Raw genomic sequence first — 25,610 nt, 5'->3', positions numbered from 1 at the left:
TCTGTGTGATTGAAACGATTTTTTCGAACTTTACTCCGTTTATAATCGAAGCACAATTTGGTTCTGGAAAAAATATTGTCCAGTTAGAATTAAAACATAGAAAAAAAAATTTCCACCAACAAAAAACATTAATTTTTCATTTTAAATAGGCGAGAGATAATAAAAATACGCCATTTTTTTAAATTGTTCGTGATCCTCTAGTAACAACTAGAAATTCATGTATGATCGAAATTACGCAATTTACTTTTTGAGGAAAAAGGATGATCAACTCAAGCGTTTACATTCACAGTAGGTATGGGCTAACGGCTCTGGGCGCATTTAAATTGATGATTCGCCCAAAACTCAAGTTTACCGAAACAACACCAACTGTAAACCTAGCACGTATATCATTGTAGGAGCCACAAATGGCCGACCACGAATCTTCAAAGGCACAAGACCTGAAAATAGTCAATGCGTCATCCGTGAAAACAAATCTTCTTGTTTTGCATCACCTCACCAAATATGAGGATATTCTTTTACCGGTTACGCACCAACCAACTTGAGGCTTTGAAAATTCAAAATCCACCACGTGGTGGCTCCCACATACTTTCACCGTAAGAGCCGCTCTTGAAAAGATCCGTTTTGCCCACTTCTATTTCACAGAGACAACTTTTGAGTTATTCATCCAATCTTATTGCTTCAAAGAGTGAAATGTGTAACATTGATCATACCTTTTTATTGATCTAGGGTTGTTGCTGAACAACTACAAAATTACAATCACAAAAAAGCATATTTACTTTAAATACTTAGATATTCCAAGGCTAATTTCAGAAATCTCGACACCGCAAAGTTGATAACCAACAGCTGTTTGATTTTTTTCTTTGTGTGAACTTATCGCTACGACCTGAAACATTTGATCTGTTGTTTTATATTGCTCAGGTGTTTTAAGCACTTCGCATTTCAGATTTTTTGCTGCTTTAATTTTTGCCCTACTATATTGCCGCTATTCGCATAGCAGTCCTATGTAAAATTTGAGTGTTTTTTTGTTTTTGTGGAGAATGGGTCTATTTTGGCATGCTCTTCAAGAATAGCTGTTAAAATAGTAAGGTTTGATTCCCACAACATCAATTTTAATGGCTATTCTTGGAGATCAGGGCTGTCATTCGCACACTCATTGCGCTCAATGTGTTAATTTTACGTCAAGGCACAACGAGAACGGTACCTACACATTTTGACAGCCAACAGGCACAAAGAGAAAGAGCGAAAACGAAATGACTATGAAAGATATCACCAAGTAAGAAATATTTCAAGAGAGGGAGAACGGAACAACACTTGTGCTGCTTTTTGTGACACATTGCGTGAGAACAAAGAGCTTCAGTTTGAGCAGTTTGCGTTGCGTTGCGGGTAGAAAAAATAACAGCGAAAAGGAACCATGAAAGGACCATATACCTTTATGAGAATTCATTTGGACACGATTTTCAATGGCGTGGACGTGTTTCTTAGGACATATTACGCTCGTCCAGACATGTTTCTGTCAATCGTTACATGCATTCACTACTGATACCGTTCATTAGGGTGGTAATGACTTGTATGGAAAAAAATTGTCCTTCGTCGCATTTAGAAGTTCATTCAGTCGAAAAGTGAAACTTAACCGATCGATTTTTTTCATTTTTTGTTTTTTGGAAACACCATATATCCATGTTTCATGCATTTTAAAGACATTTGGCATCAGAATTATTTGATATTCAGAAATTTATGAACTACCTGTGCATTTTGTTCATTGGTCACAAAATGATGCTTTCGTGTTCCCGAAATCAGATTAAGCTGAAGTTCAGTGTGGGAACTTTTTTCGAAGACGAATCCACATACAAACAGACGTGCCTCTTCGAAGAAAAATCCTGAAAAATTTTCGTCCTTATTCGAAACGTTACACTCATGCGCCACCATGTGAGCTTATTGCCTACTAACTTATTCTCGTAAAACGGTTTTTGTCTTTGCTGATGGGTGTGCACGCTTGCTTAAATCAACACTATTGGCATTACTGACGGTTTTTGTCTTTGATAATGAATGTACACGCTTGCTTATAGCGACACTAGCGGCATAATTGCCCACTAAGCAAAATTTCAAATTAATCGTTATTTTTCTGGTCGATGAAATCGTCATCGAGTGTCACGTCTGTTTGTCTGTGACGAAACTTTTGAGCCCTACTTCTAAATGAAATTCGAAAAGTCAATTTCTATTGCCACCCTACTGTTCATGTACGAGACATATTTCAGCTATCTCCGGGAAGAAACCATTTTTAGTTTTGAAACAAAACCCATTGAGCAGCACTGAAAATTAGCTTCTAAATTATTTCAGTAGGAGTCAAAAGAAGAGCAAAAACCAGAAAAAATTTATACTATAATCGTTCGTTTGTCAAATCCGATAATCATTGCCCCAAGCAACACACAAAGTAAGACACAATGTGTGGTGTCGCTCATTTTGGCAAATACACAAAGTGTACTCAGTCGCATTTTTTCGGTGCGAAAGAAATACGCAAGAGCGAATGGGGAGAAGAGCACACAAACGAAATACAGGCATACCTCGATTATACGCACCCTCGATTTTACGTACTTCGATTTTACGTACATTTTACCTCGATTTTACGCACACTTTTTTCAAACACATTTTTAATTCTTATGTTTTTTTGATAGAATGATGCATACTGCAGTATTTTATATATTTAACGTCACAAATCACGTTCATAAATCAGGGGCTGTCCATATAGACCGGCGAAACCCTGGAGACAGTAACAACAACATCTCTTCTGCGAAACAGCGAACTTTTCAAAGGTTGTGTACGTCACACACACACACACACGCACACACACACACACACACACACACACACACACACACACACACACACACACACACACATAAACACACATATACGCACATACATACACACATTCACACAAAAACACTCACATTAGGGTGCCAATGAAAATCGATTTTTCGAATTTCGTTTAGAGGTAGGGCTCAAAAGTCTCGTTTCTGGTCCCCATGCGAAATTTCAGCTAAATCTGATTTCGGGAACACGTGCCCTGCCTGTGATCGCATAACTGTAACATTCGACATTTCATGGTTTTCGAGTTTTTAATGGGGAAGTGCTTTAAATGGTATGTACTTTTTACATCTGCAATAATATGCTTATGTTTGTTCGAAAAAACTCGTAAAAAATACCAAGTTGTTTTGTCACACAGCATAAATAACCGCATAAATGTCACACTACTCTAATGCTCAATATGAACCTATGTGTCGCTGAAACAAAAAATACTAACAACTTATAATTGTTCCGTTTCTTTTGCTTTTAATAATGAAACAATTTCTGGATTTAGTTTGCTTTATTTATTTAAGTGAACAACGAAAGCAAGCTTTAAATAAGACATTATTTTCTTATCTCAGGAATATTTTTCCAATACTCCCTATCTTCAGCACTAAGAACAGGTAACAAAATCTTTAGCAGACTAGTTTTTCTTTCGGACTCTACTCCTCGGGCCGTGACTTGTCGTTTGACAGTGTTTTCCAATCTGAACATTTCATCTTCAACAATACGATGTTGCTTTTTTGAAAGTAAGGAACAGCTCTTAATTTCACCATCGTCTCCAACTTTATCGCTATATTGGAATAAAAACGATCCTTTTCTTAGTATAACTTTCCGAATATTGTCGATAAATGGACGAGGTTTGCAACTATTCAATGTATATTGTGACACAATCATCGATAAGGACAGAAAATCTCCAGGCTCCATTTTGATGACCTCCACTCGTTTCTTCGCGTTTTTAACTGCGGTTTCGAAATCATCCATGGTTGTAACGGGTTTACCATGTCTCATGCGTGCTTCCACAGCAGCATGGAAACTATCAGCAGCCATAAAGGTGTGCCCTGACTCAAAATATTTCAAAACAATTTCCTGTACTTGAATATTTTCTGCATTTATCATTAGTATCAAGTACAAAAAAAGATTCCAATTTTTATTTTGAGCCGAGCAGTTGTCCAGCCACATGATGATCTTGGGTTTATCATTGAACCGATGTACAATCCGTCCAAAGCAACTTGAAATATCATTTGATGATCTACCTGCAGTCGGCTCATCCCAAATGCAGGCAAGCACAGGATATATTTTGGAATAGTTTCCCACAGGAGCGAAGGTTTCGTTAAAAACTAGCAGTCTTTGAGAAAAAACAACGGTTTTAAGACCTTCAAGGCGCGGAATCTGGACAACCTATTTATAAATAACTTATTAAGAATGCAGTCATTTTCTTATTTTTTTTAAAACGAATACCTTCTGCAGATCTACCGCTAGCACAACGCACCCAGCTTGTACCTCTTCACCATCTTTGCGGTATGCAGCTCTTGAATGTTTTGCAAGTTCAACATGTGCATCCATATCTTCACATATTTTGCAAGCAACTTCGTCTGGAAAAGGATCAGCATTGTGGTTGAAATCCTTTTTATGTTGTTTTCCACTGACGCACTTCTCGCACTGTTCATGGCCCAATTTGACCAAGGATATGTTGAGCCGCTTTAGTACCCTGCAGTAAAACGAGTAGCTGACTTGGAGCTTCACCTCGTGGGATCTTTGGTATTCGTTATACATGTTTTTCTCAGACAAGTCTGAGGGCAAGTATAGACGGTTTGGCGCATGTTCCCTTCGATAATGGGACACAGTAGGGTTGTAGCTCATGATATGGCTCCTAACGGCGTCGTATTTCGAGGTGCTACGGACGTATTTGCCTCGTTTGAATTCTCTGGGCATTCCATCTACCTCGTTGGTAAGGCAGCGATATAGAACGTTTCTATATAGGTATACAAAGAAAACGGATTAAGAACAGAAAAATCACATTCTGCGGAGAAACATACCCGCACGTGTCCTTGAATCCGATTGTGTTCAAAAAAAACTTTCGACAAACATTTTTGAACTCGCCATTGTTCATCATAATGTTGAATTCATACCGGAACATTTTGAACCTTCCATTGGTATGGCGGTTCCTTTGACGCCGTTTGATTGCCACACGATGCACTCTTTCGCGTACGAATGCTGCTTGCCCAGAGGTGTCATTCCAATACTTCAGGTTTTCCTGCATCCGTTCATCTTTTGTAAACTCTTCTGAGCAGCCTATGCGGCATCCACATCTCTCAAACTTAACACCATGGATTATTCGTCGTTTCTTCGCCTTCAATAAACGTTGTTGCTCTTTCTTTGATCGCTTGCGTTTTCTGGTAACAGGATTAGCGGGAGACTCAAAAAAGCTGCCATCAGAATCCACATCAGCATCCACTGGAACTCGGAAGTTATTCTGGTCGATATCTGAATATTCTTCGGAATTTTCATCACTTTCATAAGCCGTTTTTATTAACAGGAGAGCAAGAGACATCTTGACAGTTCGGTTGCAGCACAAATCACAATACGTGGGATTTGCGATGCAAAAAACGCAGATTTTCAATCAAAGAAGGCAGTGTGACTGATATGCGAATATATTCCAAATCCATCTTGAAAGTAACGGCATAAATGTATCGTTGCAAAAATATGATCAAATTTAACTTCAAAACGGATGTTTAATGTATGCATAGCATAAAGCAGTGCTTACGTAACAATATTGAGTTTAGTTCGACCATCCATTTACTACATATATTAAGAACAATGCAGTTAAAGCCAAAATATAAAAGTGTCGTTTGCTCGAACAACCAATTTTGCAAATGTTACAATTATGCGGTCACAGGCAGTGCCACAAAACGATCAAAGTTTCAACTTTTTGGCCGATGAAAAATAAGCACAGGTCCATGAAATCGTCGATATTAAACATTTTTTGTTGGGCCTTTTTCGAAAAAAAAGAAACTTTTGATCCCTAGCGCTAAATGATATTCGAAGGTAATTTTTCCCATACATTTCATTGACGCTCTAATGCACATACACACATATTGGTGAAATGGCTCAGTTCTTATCTACGCAACCGACAGATCGCGGTAAAGCTGGGAACGTCGCAATCCGCTTGGTTCAGCAACAATTCTGGTGTTCCTCAGGGCAGCATTCTTGGACCGCTGCTTCTCTCTTTGTACGTTAATGATGTAACTAAAGTTCTACCACCTGGCACACGACTATTGTACGCTGATGATACTAAAATATTTCAAATTGTTGAGAATTATGATGATTATTGTAGACTTCAAACGTTACTCGATTCTTTCAACGACTGGTGTCTACGCAACTATATGATGCTGAGCATTCCCAAATGTACCGTGATCAGCTTCCAGCGCAAAAAACAGCCGTTGCTTTTTGACCATCGTATCGCTGGCACTTATTTACATCGTAGCGACGTTGTCACTGATTCGGGTGTTTTGTTGGACACTAGTATGTCATTTAGGCAGCATTATTCTGCGATCATCAATAAAGCCAATCGTCAACTTGGTTTAATGTTTAGGATCGGAAAAGAGTTTCACGATCCTGGTACTTTGCGCACTCTCTACTGCTCTCTGGTACGCTCAGGTTTAGAAACTGCCTGCGTTGTTTGGGATCCGTACTACGATTTTTGGATACAGCGAATCGAGCGCATTCAAAAGCTCTTTATCCGAAGGATTTGTCGAAGATTGCCATGGAGGAACCCTGATAATTTTCCGCCATACGAAAGCTTTTGCCTGCTGGTTGGCATAAAACCCCTTGAAGAGCGTCGTAAGGACATACTGGCAAGAACAGTGCACAAAATTTTCACTGGTTGCTATGACTGCCATGCTATCTTGACAATGCTTCAGCTGCAATGCCCTGTTCGTCCACAACGTCATCAGTGATTACTGCAAACAAACGCACACCGCACGAATTATGGCCAGCATGAACCTGTTCGTCGGATGGCTCTGGTTTATAATCGACAAAATGTTAATTTTAATTTCTAGTATAGTTAGTTAATGTGCAATGTTTGTTTTGACTTTATCTATGTTATCTGTATCGGATTTTTGTAATACCTCTGTATATGTTTTTGTTTTCTAGAAGGATGCTGGGTTTTTATGCCGCCTTGATAGTCGCCTACCAGTGACTTTCAAGGTGGCTTTTCCCAGCCATACACTCACTTATTCATTAAGACTGCTAGTCGGATGGATTTAATATAATAAATAATAATAATAATGTTCTAGGTGAGTTCACTGACATACACGGCCCATTAGAGAATGTCTAATAACTACATAACGCAGAAAAAACCTTCTTCGACCCCACTCCCATGTCATTCTCTCTCTCTTTTGGACCTTCAAAATTGTTTGTACATGTTGTCAAACTTTTAAATATCCATTTCGAGCGTTACGTAATACTTGGATGTCCCCTTACATATTTTTTACCAATTTCCTATTACGGAAGGTAATTTTAGGTTATAAAAAATATTAAAAAACTTAATTCGATTTTACGCACAATTCGATTTTACGCACATTTCAAAATCGAGCATGTGCGTAAAATCGAGGTATACCTGTGACGGGAGTGGCACGCACGGTTTGATGGCAAATGTGTTGTGTACAAACTAGTGTGGTTCTGTCTGTACTGAGGTGAATTACAGCCCTGTTGGAGAGCATGCCAAAAGGACCCATTCTCGCAAAAAAAATAACAAGAAAACACAAAATTTTACATAGGAATTTTACATGCGAATAGCGGCAGTATACAGAACCTCTCACCCTCCTGCCAATATCACCAATTACGTTTTTTTCTGGCCAAACTTTTCGTCATAGGGACTTATTTTTTCAACAGGAAACAAAATCTTATTTAAACCTCCTTACTCCTGTCAGTATCGCACCATGATTACAGTTCCATTAAAAGAGCGAAGAATTTAACGTGAAAGAAGGGTATATGGTAGGCCACCTGAGAATAATCTCATATAACAGTTCTTTAAAAACCAAATCGCCCAATTCTATTAAAATTAAATCACCCGCTGGTCAAAGTGATGATTATCCTTCAAAACAAATTAAAACAAAATAAAGCTTCAAGACTTAGCCTTTGAGAAAAAAGCTATAAAAGCTAGTGTTAATGTGTACAAACGCAGACTTGACGTAGGACTACACTATTTTTAACCAATTGAACTCTTCAGCTATATTCGTAGTGGTCCTGATAAAGACCATTTTCGTTGACGTCAATAAGGCGGAAGTACAGAGTCAGCAGAATAAATAGTTAATAGCATGAAAATCCAGTGCTCATTCGATAGTCATTAAATGCCATAACGTCGAATTTAATGCTCTGTCATTTCGGTGAAAAATGCTATGTTCTGCTAGCTTAATAAAATAACTAGTTAACAAACAGTTCTATTACAATCGAAATATTTTAATGCTAGAAAAAAAACAGGGTTTCATGATTTTTCTGGTTTCAAGTGCTCATTTCAAGATGGCTTGACAAAGTAATTTTTTTAATTCTTTTAGCACCAATATTTAGTGGTTAATTTGTGGTTTCGAAATCCAATTCGTGGTAATTTGTGGTTGAGTAATTTCTGAGAAATTTTCAGAAAACTGAGTCAAGCCATCTCTGAAAATGAGTTCGCTTCAAATGAATCTGACAACGATGATATATACATCAATCGAAAGCTCTTAATTTGTGGTTCACGAAAATGTAGTTTTTGTAGGCATAGTTCATATTAAAATAATTAAAAAACTATTATTTAAATTTTTGAACATTGTTTACCTCTTGTTGTCAACACCGACCGTACGCGGCGTTGGATGAGCATAGTACTGGCACCTGCCGATGTTATCGACAGTCGTTCATATATACGACATACAGTTGTCGCTGCCGTTGAAAGCTTTTTTGTTTTATTATTCAGGGGGTAGTTGTAGTAGCATATTCCTGAGACGAGAAAATGTCGAATTTTAATTCTAGTCAGGACTCACACCTTTGGGCATTTACCATGCGTTTCAACCGTTCCCTACAGTTCTAAGGCCCATTCCCGATCTTCAGGCATCATTCCGGTTTCTAAAATACCCAACAGTCGAATACAGTTGCGTAGTTGGTTACTAAAATATTATTATATTTATCGAAACAAAAAATTGTTCTTTATTATTATCAGGCTGTAATTTATTCCAAGAGTTGAAACGTATATGCTAACAGATTTTAACATATAATAGATTTTGTATGAGAAAGACCAGATCACACCCCTAGGTGTATTAATTAAGGTTTTTTTTTTCAAACAATCGGTAAACGGCAAAACTACATTTCCGGAAATGATTCGACCGAAGATCGAGAAAATTACGCTTGCATTACGCTTGCTTGCACGTAAAACTTCACTTATTTTCAGGAAATTTACGTAAAACACACGGAGGCTTGTCAACTACAAATATCTGCTAATTGATAAACATTTGCATTTCGCAGCAAATCTACACATATAGTATCCCTGCTGTTTACATACTGTTTCACCTAGAAATACTCAGAGGAAGAGATTCGCGGTGAAAAAAAAACGCCAATTCGGCAACTGGATTTCATATTTCAGAGGTGCCAAATCTCTTCTCAAAGCGCAATATTGACTAGCATTCGACTTGTATAATCGGTGGTGACGGTGAAAGTCCCTAAGAATAGTGAAGTGCTTCGCAAAAACTGTTAAGGTGATTTATTTTATGCTTATGTTTAATTTTATACACCTTCACTAATTTTGTTACCTATACACAAGGTTTGTTGAACTCCGGGTAAAAATCACTCATTCATTGGCAATAGAACAAAGAATCGTATAGAAATGAACACGTTCTTTTTTGTACCTGATTGCAATACCTCTCAATGTGGTGTTACCTTTCTTGTCGTTTGGCTCCAATTTTGACGGTTTGTTTGGCTCACCGCATATATCTCCCTCTGAGTATCTCTAGTTTCACCATACTCATCGCTACACGAAAGCTTTCTGAGAAAAAATCATCTTGATGGTCTACCAGCGCCGCGTACGGTCGGTGTTGACAACAAGAGGTAAACAATGTTCAAAAATTTAAATAATAGTTTTTAATTATTTTTATATGAAGTATGCCTACAAAAACTACATTTTCGTGAACCACAAATTAAGAGCTTTCGATTGATGTATATATCATCGTTGTCCGATTCATTTGAAGCGAAATCATTTTCAGAGAAGGCTTGAAAATTTCTCAGAAATTACTCAACCACAAATTACCACAACTCTCAGAAATTACTCAACCACAAATTACCACAAATTGGATTTCGAAACCACAAATTAACCACTTAATATTGGTGCTAAAAGAATTTAAAAAAAATACTTTGTCAAGCCATCTCGAAATGAGCGTTTCAAGTGATATATCCAAAAAATGGACCTTCCGGAATCGATTCCACTGGGGCTTCTAGTGTCCATAGAAACAAATAAAGCAAGGTCAAATATCTTCCAATATGGGTATTTTTGAAACCAAGAAGATTTCCAGAGACTGCTAAACGCCACCACAAACGCCATTCTGGATTCCAAAAGGGAAGTCGCCCGGTTTCTAAAATACAACCATGAATGGCCGAATACCACCCAATATGGGTAATTCCGGAATCGAATTGATGCTCTGAGATCGGAATCAACTCCAGATGCTATTTTTAAATTCCAGATGGTGATTTCCGGTGTCCGGAAAACAGCCAAAATTGACCAATTTTCAGTTCATATGAGTACATCCGGAATTGGAATGATGTCCAGAGGCCTGAAAACGATCTCAGACACCATTTTGAATTTCAAGATGATGACTTCCGGTTTACGGTTTAATTCACAGTTTCGCCATGTTTTGGTATTTTTTAGTAACCGGTAGTTGCCTTTCGGAATCCAAAATGGTGTCAGACGACGTTTTTTTCCATTATCTGGGCATAATTTCGATTACGATATACATATTAAGAGGGTATTAGACTATTTTAGTTTATTATATAGAGCCGGAAGTCGCCATTTTCGAATTCAAAACGGCTTTTGGGGCAATTTTCCGATCTCTGGGATCATGCCACTTCCGAAAATACCTATATTGGATGGTATTTGAATTTTTTCAATTGTTTCTATAGTCACTAGAAGCCCCAGTGGAATCTGTTCCGGAAGGACATTTTGGAGGCATGCCACAAAAACTATAAGAAAGCCCTGTGGGAGTAATTTTATGAACTTTAAACCAATAATTGTAAGATTCTGTTAAAAAAAATCATAGAATTCCTCAGTCTCAGAACATATCTCCGGAAAACCGGATTTCCGGGGATACGAAAAATGTTTCGGGGCACCGCTGACGGTGATTTGCATGTAGATAGGTTGGTGGTAAAACTAACGAAATTGGATGAAAACTTTACAACACAATTTTCAAAAATTAATAATTTGTGGATACCCAAGTACCCCGTCGAGCACGGTTAACAATCCATGTCATTGGAACAGTTTCATTTTAATTTAATTTCTTTCGATTACTGTCATCGAGTCACGATAAACATTTTTCTGTTAAACAAGTTTGAATATTGGATTCTTTTTCGTCGGTTCACTTGAAAAAAATGGCGTGTGAAAATTGAAACAAAGGATTTTTAATTAAAAGCGAAAGTTAACAGCGTCACAATCGCCTGACGATTTTCAATTGGATATTTTTTTTTTATTCTCGCTTATTTTCCGTCGGTCTATTTCCGCCACTGTTGTGGCCAATTACCGACGCCCAGGGAGGCGACTCCACACCCAGGTCCCTAACTCACGACCCGTTTATTAACGGACCGGCGCCAACGGCTCTACTTTCTCATGCGATGGAAGGCGTGATCCCAGAGATTTTTCGCCTCAGAAAATCTCCCGGTGTCGGCTAGGATTGAATCTAGACCAGTTGGGTTGGTTGTGAGTGGATCACGCCACCCCACAACCATCGACACCTATGTCGGCGGTGGGATATCTTTTCCATCCACTCTCTAATGATGGGTTGGTCGGAAATATTCTATGAAGAATATCATGTGTTTCAGCATTTTTAGTGAGCTAGCATTTAACAGAAAACCAAGCGGCCGAGTCGAACATGTTTTGGTAATTTTAATACATATTACAGGCAAACTTCGATATAAGGTACATTTCGAATTTTGATTTGTACTTTATATCGAATTGTACCTTATATCGAATCATGAAACATTTTCAACAATAGGGCTTCAAACACTTTATTTTATTGTCTTTTGTCTACGTATAGTTTGTTTTGGAAATAGTATCCAACTATAAGTGTGAACCGACTTGTTTTATTAAATACAATTCAAATCACATTTTTTTTGCTTTTTTGGAGACTTTCAGCCGCGTCCAAAAAAAGGTTGTCTAGAGCATTAAAAATTGAAAAAAATTCAAGCCATTATGTTATTATTACTAGTTTATATTTATCATTTATTTACAAACATACACATTTTTGTATCGAAAAACCTTTTTTTTTCCTTCTTGTTGTTTTTTTTTTTAGTTTTTGGTTTAATGAATAAGAACCATGAATATCTACTTACGGACTGAGATCTTTTTCAATTATTTCTCCGTTCCTTAGGATTTCGAAACTTGCATTTTCCTCGTTGAATTTTAAAATGACCGTTTGAACTAACTTTTCATTACACACAAAAGTGGCCCAGAAATGCACATTGCATAGTGGTTTAAAACGTGATCGTCAACCTTTTGAGTGTAAAATGTCATTTAAATGCTATAGTGTATTCGACAATGTTTATATCTTAAGGAGAAACTTTTGATGCAAATAGATTCTTGATTAATCTGCCTAAAAGTGAGATGATAATTTTATTTATTTGATTACTATCAAATCAAAGTGAAATCTTTGGCAAAGTTGTAGGATTTTATGTAGAAAAACCTTGCTGGAGACACTTTGGTTCTATCTCATGAAAATAGACCACATACAGGTAGTTTCAAAAACGCACATTCTCAAAATGTCTGAAAAAACAAATACCAATAAACTTTTTGGGGTGTGATTTAAGAGGCCTACTATGTCCTAGACATTTTTTCATATTTGAGAAATACATTATTCTGCCGAACATACTTCAAGCATATTTTAAACTTTTTCCTAGGTTCTATGACGTTTTTTTTTTATTCTCGCTTATTTACCGTCGGTCTAGTTCCGCCACTGTTATTGTGCCAATCACCGACGCCCGGGAAGGCGACTCCACCCTGGACCCTAACTCACGACCCGTTGATTAACGGACCGGCGCCAACGGCTTTACTTCCTCATGCGATGGAAGGCGTGATCCCAGAGATTTTTCGCCTCAGAAAATCTCCCAGTGTCGGCTAGGATTGAATCTAGACCAGTTGGGTTGGTTGTGAGTGGATCACGCCACCTCACAACCATCGACACCTATGTCGGCGGTGGGATTCGAACCCAGGCGTCGAGCGTGGTTGGCGGAGACGTTACCAACCACGCTAGGCCCCCGCCTATGACGTTTTTGAAAAAAATGTTTTTTTTTTAAATCAAAACTTGTTTCAGCTGAGAGAGTGTTCAAGTGCGGTTTATGAAAGAAATACTGGGTTTGGAACATTTTTTTTGAGCATTGTATTTAAATTTCACACAGATTGTTCAGGGGTCAAACTTTAAGTTAATTTTTTTATCAGCTCCATTTCGGATTCTAGGTTGGCGACTTCCGGTTCCTGGGAAAAAGCCGAAAATGATCGAATAACACCCAATATGAGTATCTCCGGAGCCAGAATATTGCAAAAATAATTGACCTCAGATACTATTATAAATTGTAGGATGGCAACTTCTGGTTTCTGGAAAACAGCCAAAAATGGCCGATTTCCGTCTTACATTAGCATCAAGGGTCAAACTTTGAATTATTTTTTTTATCAGCTCCCCCGTTCCCATCCACACTTTATCATGTTTTCTCGGCAAAATTAAATTTTTGTACGTTTTTTTCAAACTTCCGCTGAGTGTAACGTAATTTATAAACACTCCCTAAATAATCAATAGTAAGCAGAAATGTTGACAAGATAACGGGTATGTTGTTTATAGAAGTTTCCATACCAATTTCGGAGTTATTTGTAACATAATATAAATATGTACCTTATATCGAGGTAAAATGTACCTTATATCGAGTGACGCTATATCGAAGGTACCTTATAACGAGGGTACCTTATATCGAAGTTTGCCTGTATTTTTATTTTAGACAACATACATCTCTAATTTTAACATTTTTTATGCAAAAAAGCATGATCTTTCGAATGAAATAAAAAAATTCAAGGTAGGTGGGTGGGAAACTATTCAAAAATCAATTTTTCTAAAGGAAAACAATATGGCGGCCAAATCCAATATGGCGACTACCCACTTTGATATTTGCAAAAGAAGGCTCTATCTTTTTCCTTTCTAATAATATGTTGGTTTAGGTAATTTCATAGAGTAATTCAAGGGTTGGAGCAATTTTGGTGAGCCAAGTCTTGAAGAAAAACGAAAAATTTTAAAAAAGTATTGATTCCCAGTTGACGAGGGGCTCATCAATTTGATGGGCTTCCAAAAAAAAACATATTTTGAATCGTTCTCAATATCATCATGTAAATAGTGGGCCGATCTCAGCGAAAGTTGCTCATATTTTTCTTAAAAATACTAAAAATACGATCAGAAACCTCTTAGCCAATTAAATGCTTTCATACGCAAGTATTTTAATGGAATGGGTGCATTTTTTCCTTAAATATATATATATATATATATATATATATATATATATATATATATATATATATATATATATATATATATATATATATATATATATATATATTTTGTTTCAAAACATTGTTCTGCTAGCTTGAGAAAGGGGTTATATACCTTTTTGGTTTTCGAAAAAAATTTATTGCATTATCTTAAAGTACAACTTCTCGAGAATATTTTTACAAATTTTCATAAAGATCTGAGCAATAGAGAGAAAGTTAGAGCGATTTAAAGCGCGCCTCGTCACGGCCGCATGAGCTAAACGTGAACCTTTATACGCGTTTATCTCGGAATGGTATTTCTAAATAAATTAATTTGCCGTATTTACGATTGCGGTAAAACTACTGAACCGATTTCCTTCTTCTTTTTTAAACTGAACTTTCAGAAAATCACGGCTTTTATGCAATAAAAACGCGCTAACTTCCCTAACTAACACGCAGAGAATCCTGAGTAAGAATCCCCAGGATATCGATTAACACGGTGACGGAATCGTGAAAGGAATCGCAAACACGATCCGGAGGATTCCCACTCACGATTCTTATTCAAGAATCCTAGAGCCATATACAGGGCATTCCTGAGGATTCTTTTTTCAGGAATCCTTTTCAAGGACGCTCACGAATTCAATGTGAGGAATCCTAGAGAATCTATGCGAATCGTGTGTGTTTGTCCGGGTTTCCTCTTTTTTCTCGAGCAAAAAAGTAATTGATATCTAACTGTATCAAAAGGTTTCTGATCGATTTCAGAGGAAAATATTTTTAAAAACTTGAAGCTATGCATTTTCGAAAAATTAAAAAAATCAACAAAATTATCATGAGAACCAAATTTTTTAAAGCATTTAATGAGTATTGAAAAAATTTTAGCTAGCAGAACTATATTTTTGGACAAAATATATTTTATGGAAAATGCTTCTAATTTATTAAAACTACCTGTGTATGCCAGCATTGAATTCACATCTAATTGTATCAAAAGGTTTCGAATCGTTTTCAGAGGAGAATATTAAAAAAAAAACATCGAAGCTTTGCATGTATATTTTCGAACATTTTGAAAAATAAAAATCAATAAAATTAGCATGAAACCCAGGTTTTTTCAAGAGCATTGAATGAGCATTAAGTTATTTTGATTGTTATAAAATTGTTGCTTAGCTCAAAACGCTATTCTTATATATTGTTCTGCTAGCTATTTTTTTGAGCTACCGAAACAGATCATTTTTCATAGAAATAACGGAGCAATAAATTCGGCTACAAATACTACAAACTAATTATTCTGCTGGCTTTGTACTTCCAGTTTTAGGAACATTTTTTATTGTTCATTTAGACAAAAATGGTAATGAATCTTTCCTAATACAATCGTCATTTACTGCACAAAATTGGCGTGTTGTACTGCTCCTCAACTTCAAGATGTATCACGCAACAGTGTGATATATGGTTCCGTGGCTGCACTTCTGCCATATCTCTATATTTTGCAGTTTTCTCTGATACTGTCCGATTGAAAAATAATTTTCCTTACATTCCATGATTTTCCAGGTTTTCGCCACCCTGTCCTGCCAAGCCACAACCCAGGAAGGAACACAATAAAACGGCGTGACTGAGAGCCCTACAAATCCCGTTTCGCTTGTTTCCAACACGATATAGGAGTTTTCGTACTTTATTTATACGGAATCGAATGTCTTTCCTTTTCGCGAAACTGAGAGAATGATGTAAATTGGAAAAAGGCTAGAACACTTACAACATGGGTGAGAAAAATAAACAACGAAAAGCGAGGTGATATTATTTTTATCAAATTGAAATTAAGCTAAAAATTTGTTGCAGATGAATGTTCGTTATAACGTGATAATGCTGAGCCTAATATTTCACCTGTCAATCAAAACATTGGTCTTCGAAATCAGTTCGGTGATAGTAAGATTATGAGCATGTTAAATTGAAAACATAACATTTGTTACCGCTACAGTATGCGGACAGAAAACTACCGCTGGTTCACGATTTTTAGTTTTTTACTAGTTTGCAATTGAAAAGATATACCAATTACAGTGAGCTTTTAATGCGGGGGATAGGTACCTCGTAAAAAAACGCCGTAATTCAAAAATCCCCATAAACTACCAAGAAAGGTTTTAGAAATAAAAAAACCGAGACGCTCTACGACCAGTATTCAAAATTGTCAGAAACCTCGTAAAAAATCCGCGTAAAAATTCTGACTGCATTAGATCAAAATTTTAGAGAAAACTTCTCTAATCGACTACAAAATCTGTTTAGTGAAAATAACAATCATACTACCCAATTAAAGTAAAACGTATACTTCCTCCATCCTAGAGGTTTTACCAATAGTTTTGTAACCTAGACCTAGAATTGGTAAATTGGTTTTGTAACCTAGACCTGTCAATAAAAACATTGGTCTTCGAAATCAGTTCGGAGATAGTAAGATTATGAGCATGTTAAATTGAAAACATAACATTTGTTACCGCTACAGTATGCGGACAGAAAACTACCGCTGGTTCACGATTTTTAGTTTTTCACTAGTTTGCAATTGAAAAGGTATACCAATTGCAGTGAGGTTTTTATGCGGGGGATAGGTACCTTATCATGAGAACCAAATTTTTTAAAGCATTTAATGAGTATTGAAAAAATTTGAGCTAGCAGAGTTATATTTTTGGACAAAATATATTTTATGGAAAACGCATCTAATTTATTAAAACTACCTGTGTATGCCAGCATTGAATTCACATCTTATTGTATCAAAAGGTTTCGAATCGTTTTCAGAGGAGAATATTTAAAAAAAAAAACATCGAAGCTTTGCATGTACATTTTCGAACATTTTGAAAAAAAAAATCAATAAAATTAGCATGAAACCCAGGTTTTTTCAAAATCATTGAATGAGCATTAGGTTATTTTGATTGTTATAAAATTGTTGCTAAGCTCAAAATGCTATTCTTATATATTGTTCTGCTAGCTATTTTTTTGAGCTACCGAAACAGATCATTTTTCATAGAAATAACGGAGCAATAAATTCGGCTACAAATACTACAAACTAATTATTCTGCTGGCTTTGTACTTCCAGTTTTAGGAACATTTTTTATTGTTCATTTAGACAAAAATGATAATGAATCTTCCTAATACAATCGTCATTTACTGCACAAAATTGGCGTGTTGTACTGCTCCTCAACTTCAAGATGTATCACGCAACAGTGTGATATATGGTTGCGTGGCTGCACTTCTGCCATATCTCTATATTTTGCAGTTTTCTCTGATACTGTCCGATTGAAAAATAATTTTCCTTACATTCCATGATTTTCCAGGTTTTCGCCACCCTGTCCTGCCAAGCCACAACCCAGGAAGGAACACAATAAAACGGCGTGGCTGAGAGCCCTACAAATCCCGTTTCGCTCGTTTCCAACACGATATAGGAGTTTTCGTACTTTCTTTATACGGAATCGAATGTCTTTCCTTTTCGCGAAACTGAGAGAACGATGTAAATTGAAAAAAGGCTAGAACACTTACAACATGGGTGAGAAAAATAAACAACGAAAAGCGAGGTGATATTATTTTTATCAAATTGAAATTAAGCTAAAAATTTGTTGCAGATGAATGTTCGTTATAACGTGATAATGCTGAGCCTAATATTTCACCTGTCAATCAAAACATTGGTCTTCGAAATCAGTTCGGTGATAGTAAGATTATGAGCATGTTAAATTGAAAACATAACATTTGTTACCGCTACAGTATGCGGACAGAAAACTACCGCTGGTTCACGATTTTTAGTTTTTTACTAGTTTGCAATTGAAAAGATATACCAATTACAGTGAGGTTTTTATGCGGGGGATAGGTACCTCGTAAAAAAACGCCGTAATTCAAAAATCCCCATAAACTACCAAGAAAGGTTTTAGAAATAAAAAAACCGAGACGCTCTACGACCAGTATTCAAAATTGTCAAAAACCTCGTAAAAAATCCGCGTAAAAATTCTGACTGCATTAGATCAAAATTTTAGAGAAAACTTCTCTAATCGACTACAAAATCTGTTTAGTGAAAATAACAATCATACTACCCAATTAAAGTAAGACGTATACTTCCTCCATCCTAGAGGTTTTACCAATAGTTTTGTAACCTAGACCTAGAATTGGTAAATTGGTTTTGTAACCTAGACCTGTCAATCAAAACATTGGTCTTCGAAATCAGTTTGGAGATAGTAAGATTATGAGCATGTTAAATTGAAAACATAACATTTGTTACCGCTACAGTATGCGGACAGAAAACTACCGCTGGTTCACGATTTTTAGTTTTTCACTAGTTTGCAATTGAAAAGGTATACCAATTACAGTGAGGTTTTTATGCGGGGGATAGGTACCTCGTAAAAAAACGCCGTAATTCAAAAATCCCCATAAACTACCAAGAAAGGTTTTAGAAAAAAAAAACCGAGACGCTCTACGACCAGTATTCAAGATTGTCAAAAACCTCGTAAAAAATCAACGTAAAAATTCTGACTGCATTAGATCAAAATTTTAGAGAAAACTTCTCTAATCGACTACAAAATCTGTTTAGTGAAAATAACAATCATACTACCCAATTAAAGTTAGACGTATACTTCCTCCATTCTAAAGGGTTTTACCAATAGTTTTGTAACCTAGACCTAGAAGTCTAACAAAAAAATCAAGGAAATATTCAACCTTCCCACTAGTACATAGGTCCATCTACGGTTACCGTAAACCGGGGAGATGTCGCTTTTATTAGTACTTTTTGAATGTCTTAAGAATATACTGAGTAAACACATTTCTGATTATTTTTAAATGACTACGTCAAGAGTTTAGACAGGATTGTCGTTTTAAAAAATTATTCTAAAATCTGAACATGCATTTTTATCCGAAGGGACTAATTTGGAATAAAACTTTTTTGTTTTGACCAAATTAAACGGCCCTAAACAACATAAATAAGTATCGCAGCTTGTTGTTTTGTATCTAATTGGAACGATTGTTTGTATGCAATAAAAATCACTAAAAATCTACTTTGTTTGCAATTTATATTTTAAAATGAAAAGGAGCTTCATAACCGCGGGTTATAGTGGGTTTGAGTCTTAGAAGAAACTGGTCATTTTGTGTCGAAAGACTTTGAACATGAGTTTATGCTCAAGTTCCTTCACGAAAAAATTCACGAATCTAGATTCTAGAACTCTGATCTCGATAAAAAAGATTAGAGAATAGTAAGTCTGGGCGAAGACAAACACTACAACACGTAGCAGGTTACTTTTCGATTACAATCAATGACACTGTAAAAAGAAAAAAAAATGTGGACAGCAAGGTTCGGCCAATCTCAGAAAAAAGCAACAGTACTGGACGCAGTTGGTTGGCGAACGGTTGGACACGTGTCACTTGAGATCCTATTGTGGTCATCCACCTCTGTCCAGCAACTCCTATCCCAACCTCCACGTGATGCCGACCGGGATACGAGTAACCTTAGCGGAGATCGGGTAACCAACCCCCGGTGGAAACTTTGGTCATATGGTGACTGGGAAGGGGGAACGTACGCGGCTGTTTACCCATGTTAGGGGCGGCGTACAACAGCGTCTGATCCGGAGCAGGCGGCTGAATCATGAAACGCGGTGTCTCGCCAGCTATATCAAAGACGGCAGCCCCGTCGCGAGACTAGGTATCGCAGCCCTAGTAAGGCAGCATACCGAATATTAAATACTACGAACAATCCAGATATAAATACGGAACGGAATAATCGGCATGGACCTAGGCGAACGAAAAAGGACAATGATTATTGGGAACTCGGTACTTGGAATGTAAGGACTCTACTCGAACCGGCACGCGCAAGTATCCTGGCTAGAGAGCTGCGGAAGGTGAATGTGGAGGTTGCAGCTATCCAAGAGGTGCGGTGGCCGAAACCGGGAGAACACGAATTCCGGGCAGTAGATCCTATTGCGGACACTTCATTTAAGTACCACATCTGCTATAGCGGCGGCGTGAAAGCAGAAAGAGGAGTCGGTTTCGTGCTAATTGGAAAACAGATGAAGCGTGTCATTAGATGGAGGCCGATCAGTGACCGTATATGCGTGTTGAGAATTCAGGGCAAATATTTTTAACTACAGCCTAATAAATGTGTACGCACCGACCAACGAGAAACCCGATGACGAAAAGGAGGAGTTCTATGAGCTCCTGGAAAAGACATACAATGAGTGCCCAGGACACGATATAAAGATTGTCATCGGAGATGCAAATGCACAGGTCGGGCAGGAAGACTTCTTCCGCCCCCTAACCGGTAGGGAAAGCTTCCATTCTACTACGAACGACAATGGCCTGAGGCTTGTTAATTTCGCTGCAGCTAGGGGGATGGCTATCTGTAGCACCTATTTTGCACGCCGGAACATACGTAAGCACACCTGGATGCACCCGGATGGAGAGCTTTGCTCTCAAATTGACCACGTTCTGATTGATGGACGGCACTTTTCAGACGTTACAGACGTGAGGTCGTTCAGAGGACCGAACGTTGACTCGGATCACTATCTCGTAGTAGCCAAAATCCGCGCCTGGCTGTCCAACGTGTTGAAATCCAAGGCAACGAGGAGGATGCAATTGAACATCCAGCGGCTATCAACTGAAGAAGTGGCTGCAGAGTACTCACAAAGAAGGTTGATGAACGGATTGAGGAAAGAGTTTGAGGGAACCTGAATAAACAGTGGAGACACATCAGCGCGAGAAGTGTTGGGTACAACTGCAGCAGCTGCGTCCAATGAGTGGTTTGACGCTGAGTGCCAGCGAGTGACGGAGACACTGATTCTTCCGGTGGCTCTCTACGGCCATGAACCATGGACGCTGAAAGATGCTGATCGGCGAGCTCTTGGTGTTTTTGAGCGTAGGATTTTGCGTTCAATCCTTGGCGACAAAGGAATCCCGAATCTAGCAGGAATCCCGATAGAGGTCGCCGACTTCGAGGTAGACCCCGCACTCGTTGGATGTGTGCTGTCGACGAGGATGCACGTGAAATAGGTGTTAGGGGAGATTGGAGGATAGCAGCCCAAAACCGAGGGACATGGCGACGTATTCTGGATTCGGCACTGGATCGATAATCGGTCTGTCGCCTTAAAAGTAAAGTAAGTACTGGTCGCAGTGAGGTCCATACCAAAATATAACATGAAAAATACTCAATAAGATATGCATAAATGGCAGTAATGTACACATATTTTAACATAATTACTGAAGAAAACGGTTGATCAAACTCACCCCGGTTTACGGTAGGATTCTTGTGAATGTTGTTGCCTTACTGCTCAAGTAAGTCCAAGTAAGTAGGTGTTGAACTAACATTTCTGAAATCTCTTTTGCAACTGGGTTGTTAAGCTAACCCGTTTTTATATACCATCTGAAAATGCTACGTTTTCTGAGCAAAACGTGATTATTAAAAATTTTATATCGTTGTCCTGCGGGTTTTGAATAATGATTGACAGTTTGCCCATGTACCAAATGTCATTCAACAGAATTAAAAATCGAAGAACAACGTTATGATTGAAAAAAAAAAAAACATAACTCAGAAAATTACACTCTTTTAGCTGATATTTAAAAATCAGATATCCGTATTTAGCCCAATTGTTGTGCATTGGGTGTGGCTACACTACTGATTAATTACGTATGAAATCACCAGGAGTTGTTTACTAAAAAAAATATGTACAATTATAGTAGCTTATACGCGCAAGAAAATGAAAAATCTGTGAAATTCCACAGAGGAGATTATTCGAATAACATGTATTTGCCATATTTCATCATTTTGTCCATGTGTTACTATACAAAATATATAAGGGTCGGAAACGACCTGCCAACGTTAGAATAGTCGTATTTTTTAACGTAGTTCTACGGTTAGCAGTGAGTGTTAGGAATGACAGAATGACAAGATGAAAAAATACATGTTGAGTGTTTAAGGGAAACCTCCAAGCTTTAAGGGAAAAGAAAATGAATTCGGTTCCAGAAATTTTTTTAAAGACGTTTGATATATAATACTACGTCTGTGTCAGATACCACCGGTTTAATCGATCATAGTAATCAAAATTACAACAAAAACATTAGTTATCATCGCTCTACTTACCTAATAGTAACAGTTTCAGCTCGCGCCTAGCATCCCGTTTGTCTCGCCGCAGCTGCCGCTCAATCTCCTGATTGATACGTCGCTGCTCTTTGGCCTCCTCGGACAGACAGCACTCCATGATTGGACGTGTGTTTGTGGCGTGGAGTGAATGCGTGAGGGTCACACGTTTGCAATTTTGCTGTGGGTCCTCTCACGGTGGTCTACCGGCCGAAAATGGCTACTATACCGGAACTATCACGTTTCCCGCGCGGTTGCCCCGTGTGCTTTGGTATTATCACAAATATTTTCCCACTGAACGCACAGAACGGTGTACACTTGATAATTTGATTATTTTTTGCTTCTTCGCTCTTTTACTTTACGTAGCTTTGGCCGGCACACCGCAGTTACACCCCGCGCGCTTCACGTGTACTTTGACAACGCAGTGGTTGGATGAATGCTTGGTTTAAATCAAATTAGGTAGCGAACCAAGGAATTGCCACTGTTTCCACGCGTGCAAGGACAAGCGCAAGCAGTCGAAGGTAGATGGAAAGTTAAGACAACCTAGAAGATAGGACCGAGATATGGGACGAAGGAAACGAACGATGATCGCGCAAAGTCGTTGTCGTCGCTCGTTCGGCAGATGCTGTCGTTATAAGTTACAACAACTGCAACCGCAAACTCTCCGATGGCAACTGTCGACAGACGTGGAGTTGGGCCAGCCGATAACGGTCCTGGATAATAAAGCTATCCGAGGTTCTTCTTGCTGTTCCTGCTCCTCGCGACGGCAACGCTGGCGGCGGTGCTGCTGGCGGCTACGGCTTCTGCTGCTGTTATTCCACTGAATTTTGCCGCAATGACCTGGTTCGCTGATCATATATCACTGTTTTCTGTGTTATTTTTCTTTTTTTTTGTGTGTGTTGGGATTGTAACTTTAACGAAAATGCCACTTCAAATCGTTTCATCCATTCATATCACTGCATAATAAATAATATTTAATTACAATTTGGTTAGCGACTTTTTTATTCTTCTGGCAAATATTATTCACTTTTCATTCAAGCATTACGATGCCACTCTTTCCCCACAGATGGATACAAACTAAACGATCACACTCGATGGAAGTTACGCCAGCACTTATAGGCATCACCGCAGGTGCTGATTGCAAAGTTAATTCGAAACTATTTACTACTCAGCATTGGTATTTGTTCAATTGCATCAGCACCCAGCCTGATCTTATACCCATCCGCTCTAAGGATCAACGTGAGCAACAAACAATCAAACCATGAACGTAGGGATTCTTACGGGGAACCACACTGAGAAGACTAAAAGTGGTTGACAGTCGTCACAGTCTTTTATAGTCTTCCGCGGTCCTGCCTACTACTAATCCATGTATCGACGCAGGTCCCCCGTCAGCGATGTAACGGGAGAGGGACTCCGATAGTAGCGGAAAATGTAAGCGAAGTACAACACTGGTGGCGCTTTTACTAGCTACGCTCACCTGACCATGGTGAGGTTTCTTTACACACTTCCCCCATTTTTTTCATTTCTTATAGTGCCAAACAGTCCCAGCAGTTCAATATGCAACTAAAGACAAAAAAAATAAAGCCAAAAAACGTGAATCGTTCACCTCGATGATGTCTATTCCTATACATTTCCCTTTCAGTTTTTAATTAAATTATGCCATCAAACATATGGTGAGTGGTCTGATACAACACATTGACATTGCTGCTAGTCCTCGGTGCGGAAAAATCCATCAAACTAAGTTAAACCTATTACAGGTAGCGGCGAAGGACCCAAACGGTAAGACAACGCAACACCAATGCAACCTGGAAATAGTGCTGCAGAGCCACATGGTTCAGAATCAATGACACCTCTCTGCAAACATCGGGGAATTCGTTCCCCGAGCTCATCGCTTTTGCAGTGCACTTAGTAATCCTTGAGCTGGCAATATAATACAACTGTCCAATTAAAGGTAAAGCATTACACAAATCACTGAAGGTCGAAAGAATAAGTAAGCTTCACAGCTCGAAATTGTACCACGAAGTTGCTCCGTGACACCGGTCATATCCTTTGCCTTGGGTGGCGTAATTCCACCGGGAAAACACCGGGCACGGTACCGCGAAACCATGGTCGATATAGTCGGCGAATGTGGGTATTGAATTGCTGTTTTCGAGGAGTATAACTGACGAAGGAGGACAGGAGAAAACTCCTATGGTAATTACTGAAATTCCGTTTACTTCGAGGAATGAATCCCAGAATTCTCTATGATCTATGAGATAAATCGGGGTGGAATGGATTACCCATGAAATCATACTACTTTTCAAATTATAGAAAATGACTATTTTTGATCTGAAAAATATAAATTACAGTTGTTTTTGGAATGGAAATAACGATATTTAAGGCTAAAATTTGTTCATTTTGGCTCACGAGATAAGTGCTCGAAAGTACCGAAAAACAGCCTTCACGTAATTTGTAGATGACCCCTCAAGATACAATTTATTAGCAGAATTATTTTCAAAAAACAAATTTTTCTGTCTATTCCAAAAAAACCATGAATATGAAAACAAAAATTGTCGAAATTGGTCCACTTGATGTAATTTTAAAATGCTCATCGCAAAGTCAAAACCAACAAATCAAAATTTGATGTTGATTTTTAAAACTAAGTACTTTAAATGCGAGAAACATAAAACAAATGCTATCTACACTACTACAGTTTGAATATTGTAGCATTGAGAAAAGCTTAGCATCACCTAAAATGAGCAGATTTGGATAACTCTACTTCGTGATTCCAACCTAGAGAGTTTGGGTATTCAGCAAAGTTGTCCAGGAGGTCAAGGACTCGTGGTCGGTTAACAGCAGGAGCGTTTCGTTCATAAGTGCATTGCACACGGGAACGCCAGGCAAAAAATATATTTCAAACGCAAATCTATATTTATATTTGATTCGTTTTTAATTTCACTTTTAAATAGTAAG

The 25,610-nt window shown here is 37.9% G+C and overlaps 1 protein-coding gene across 15 annotated transcripts in view; it reads right to left on the bottom strand.

Moving 5' to 3' along the window:
• The window catches only part of LOC129725832 (guanine nucleotide-binding protein G(q) subunit alpha), a 73,912-nt gene that overhangs the window by 30,207 nt on the left and 18,095 nt on the right, over positions 1-25,610 (bottom strand). For 7 of the 15 annotated variants that reach the window (XM_055682121.1, XM_055682124.1, XM_055682116.1 and 4 more), the window contains exon 2: positions 22,662-23,614. In XM_055682121.1, the coding sequence (XP_055538096.1) occupies positions 22,662-22,779 (118 nt within the window). In that variant the 5' untranslated portion in view covers positions 22,780-23,614. The other 8 variants (XM_055682126.1, XM_055682115.1, XM_055682113.1 and 5 more) reach the window with 3 other exon arrangements.

This window comes from Wyeomyia smithii, chromosome 2 (genome assembly GCF_029784165.1).
Source record: "Wyeomyia smithii strain HCP4-BCI-WySm-NY-G18 chromosome 2, ASM2978416v1, whole genome shotgun sequence".
Classification (NCBI taxonomy): Eukaryota; Metazoa; Arthropoda; class Insecta; order Diptera; family Culicidae; genus Wyeomyia; species Wyeomyia smithii.
This window is presented reverse-complemented; position numbering and strand designations above follow the sequence as displayed.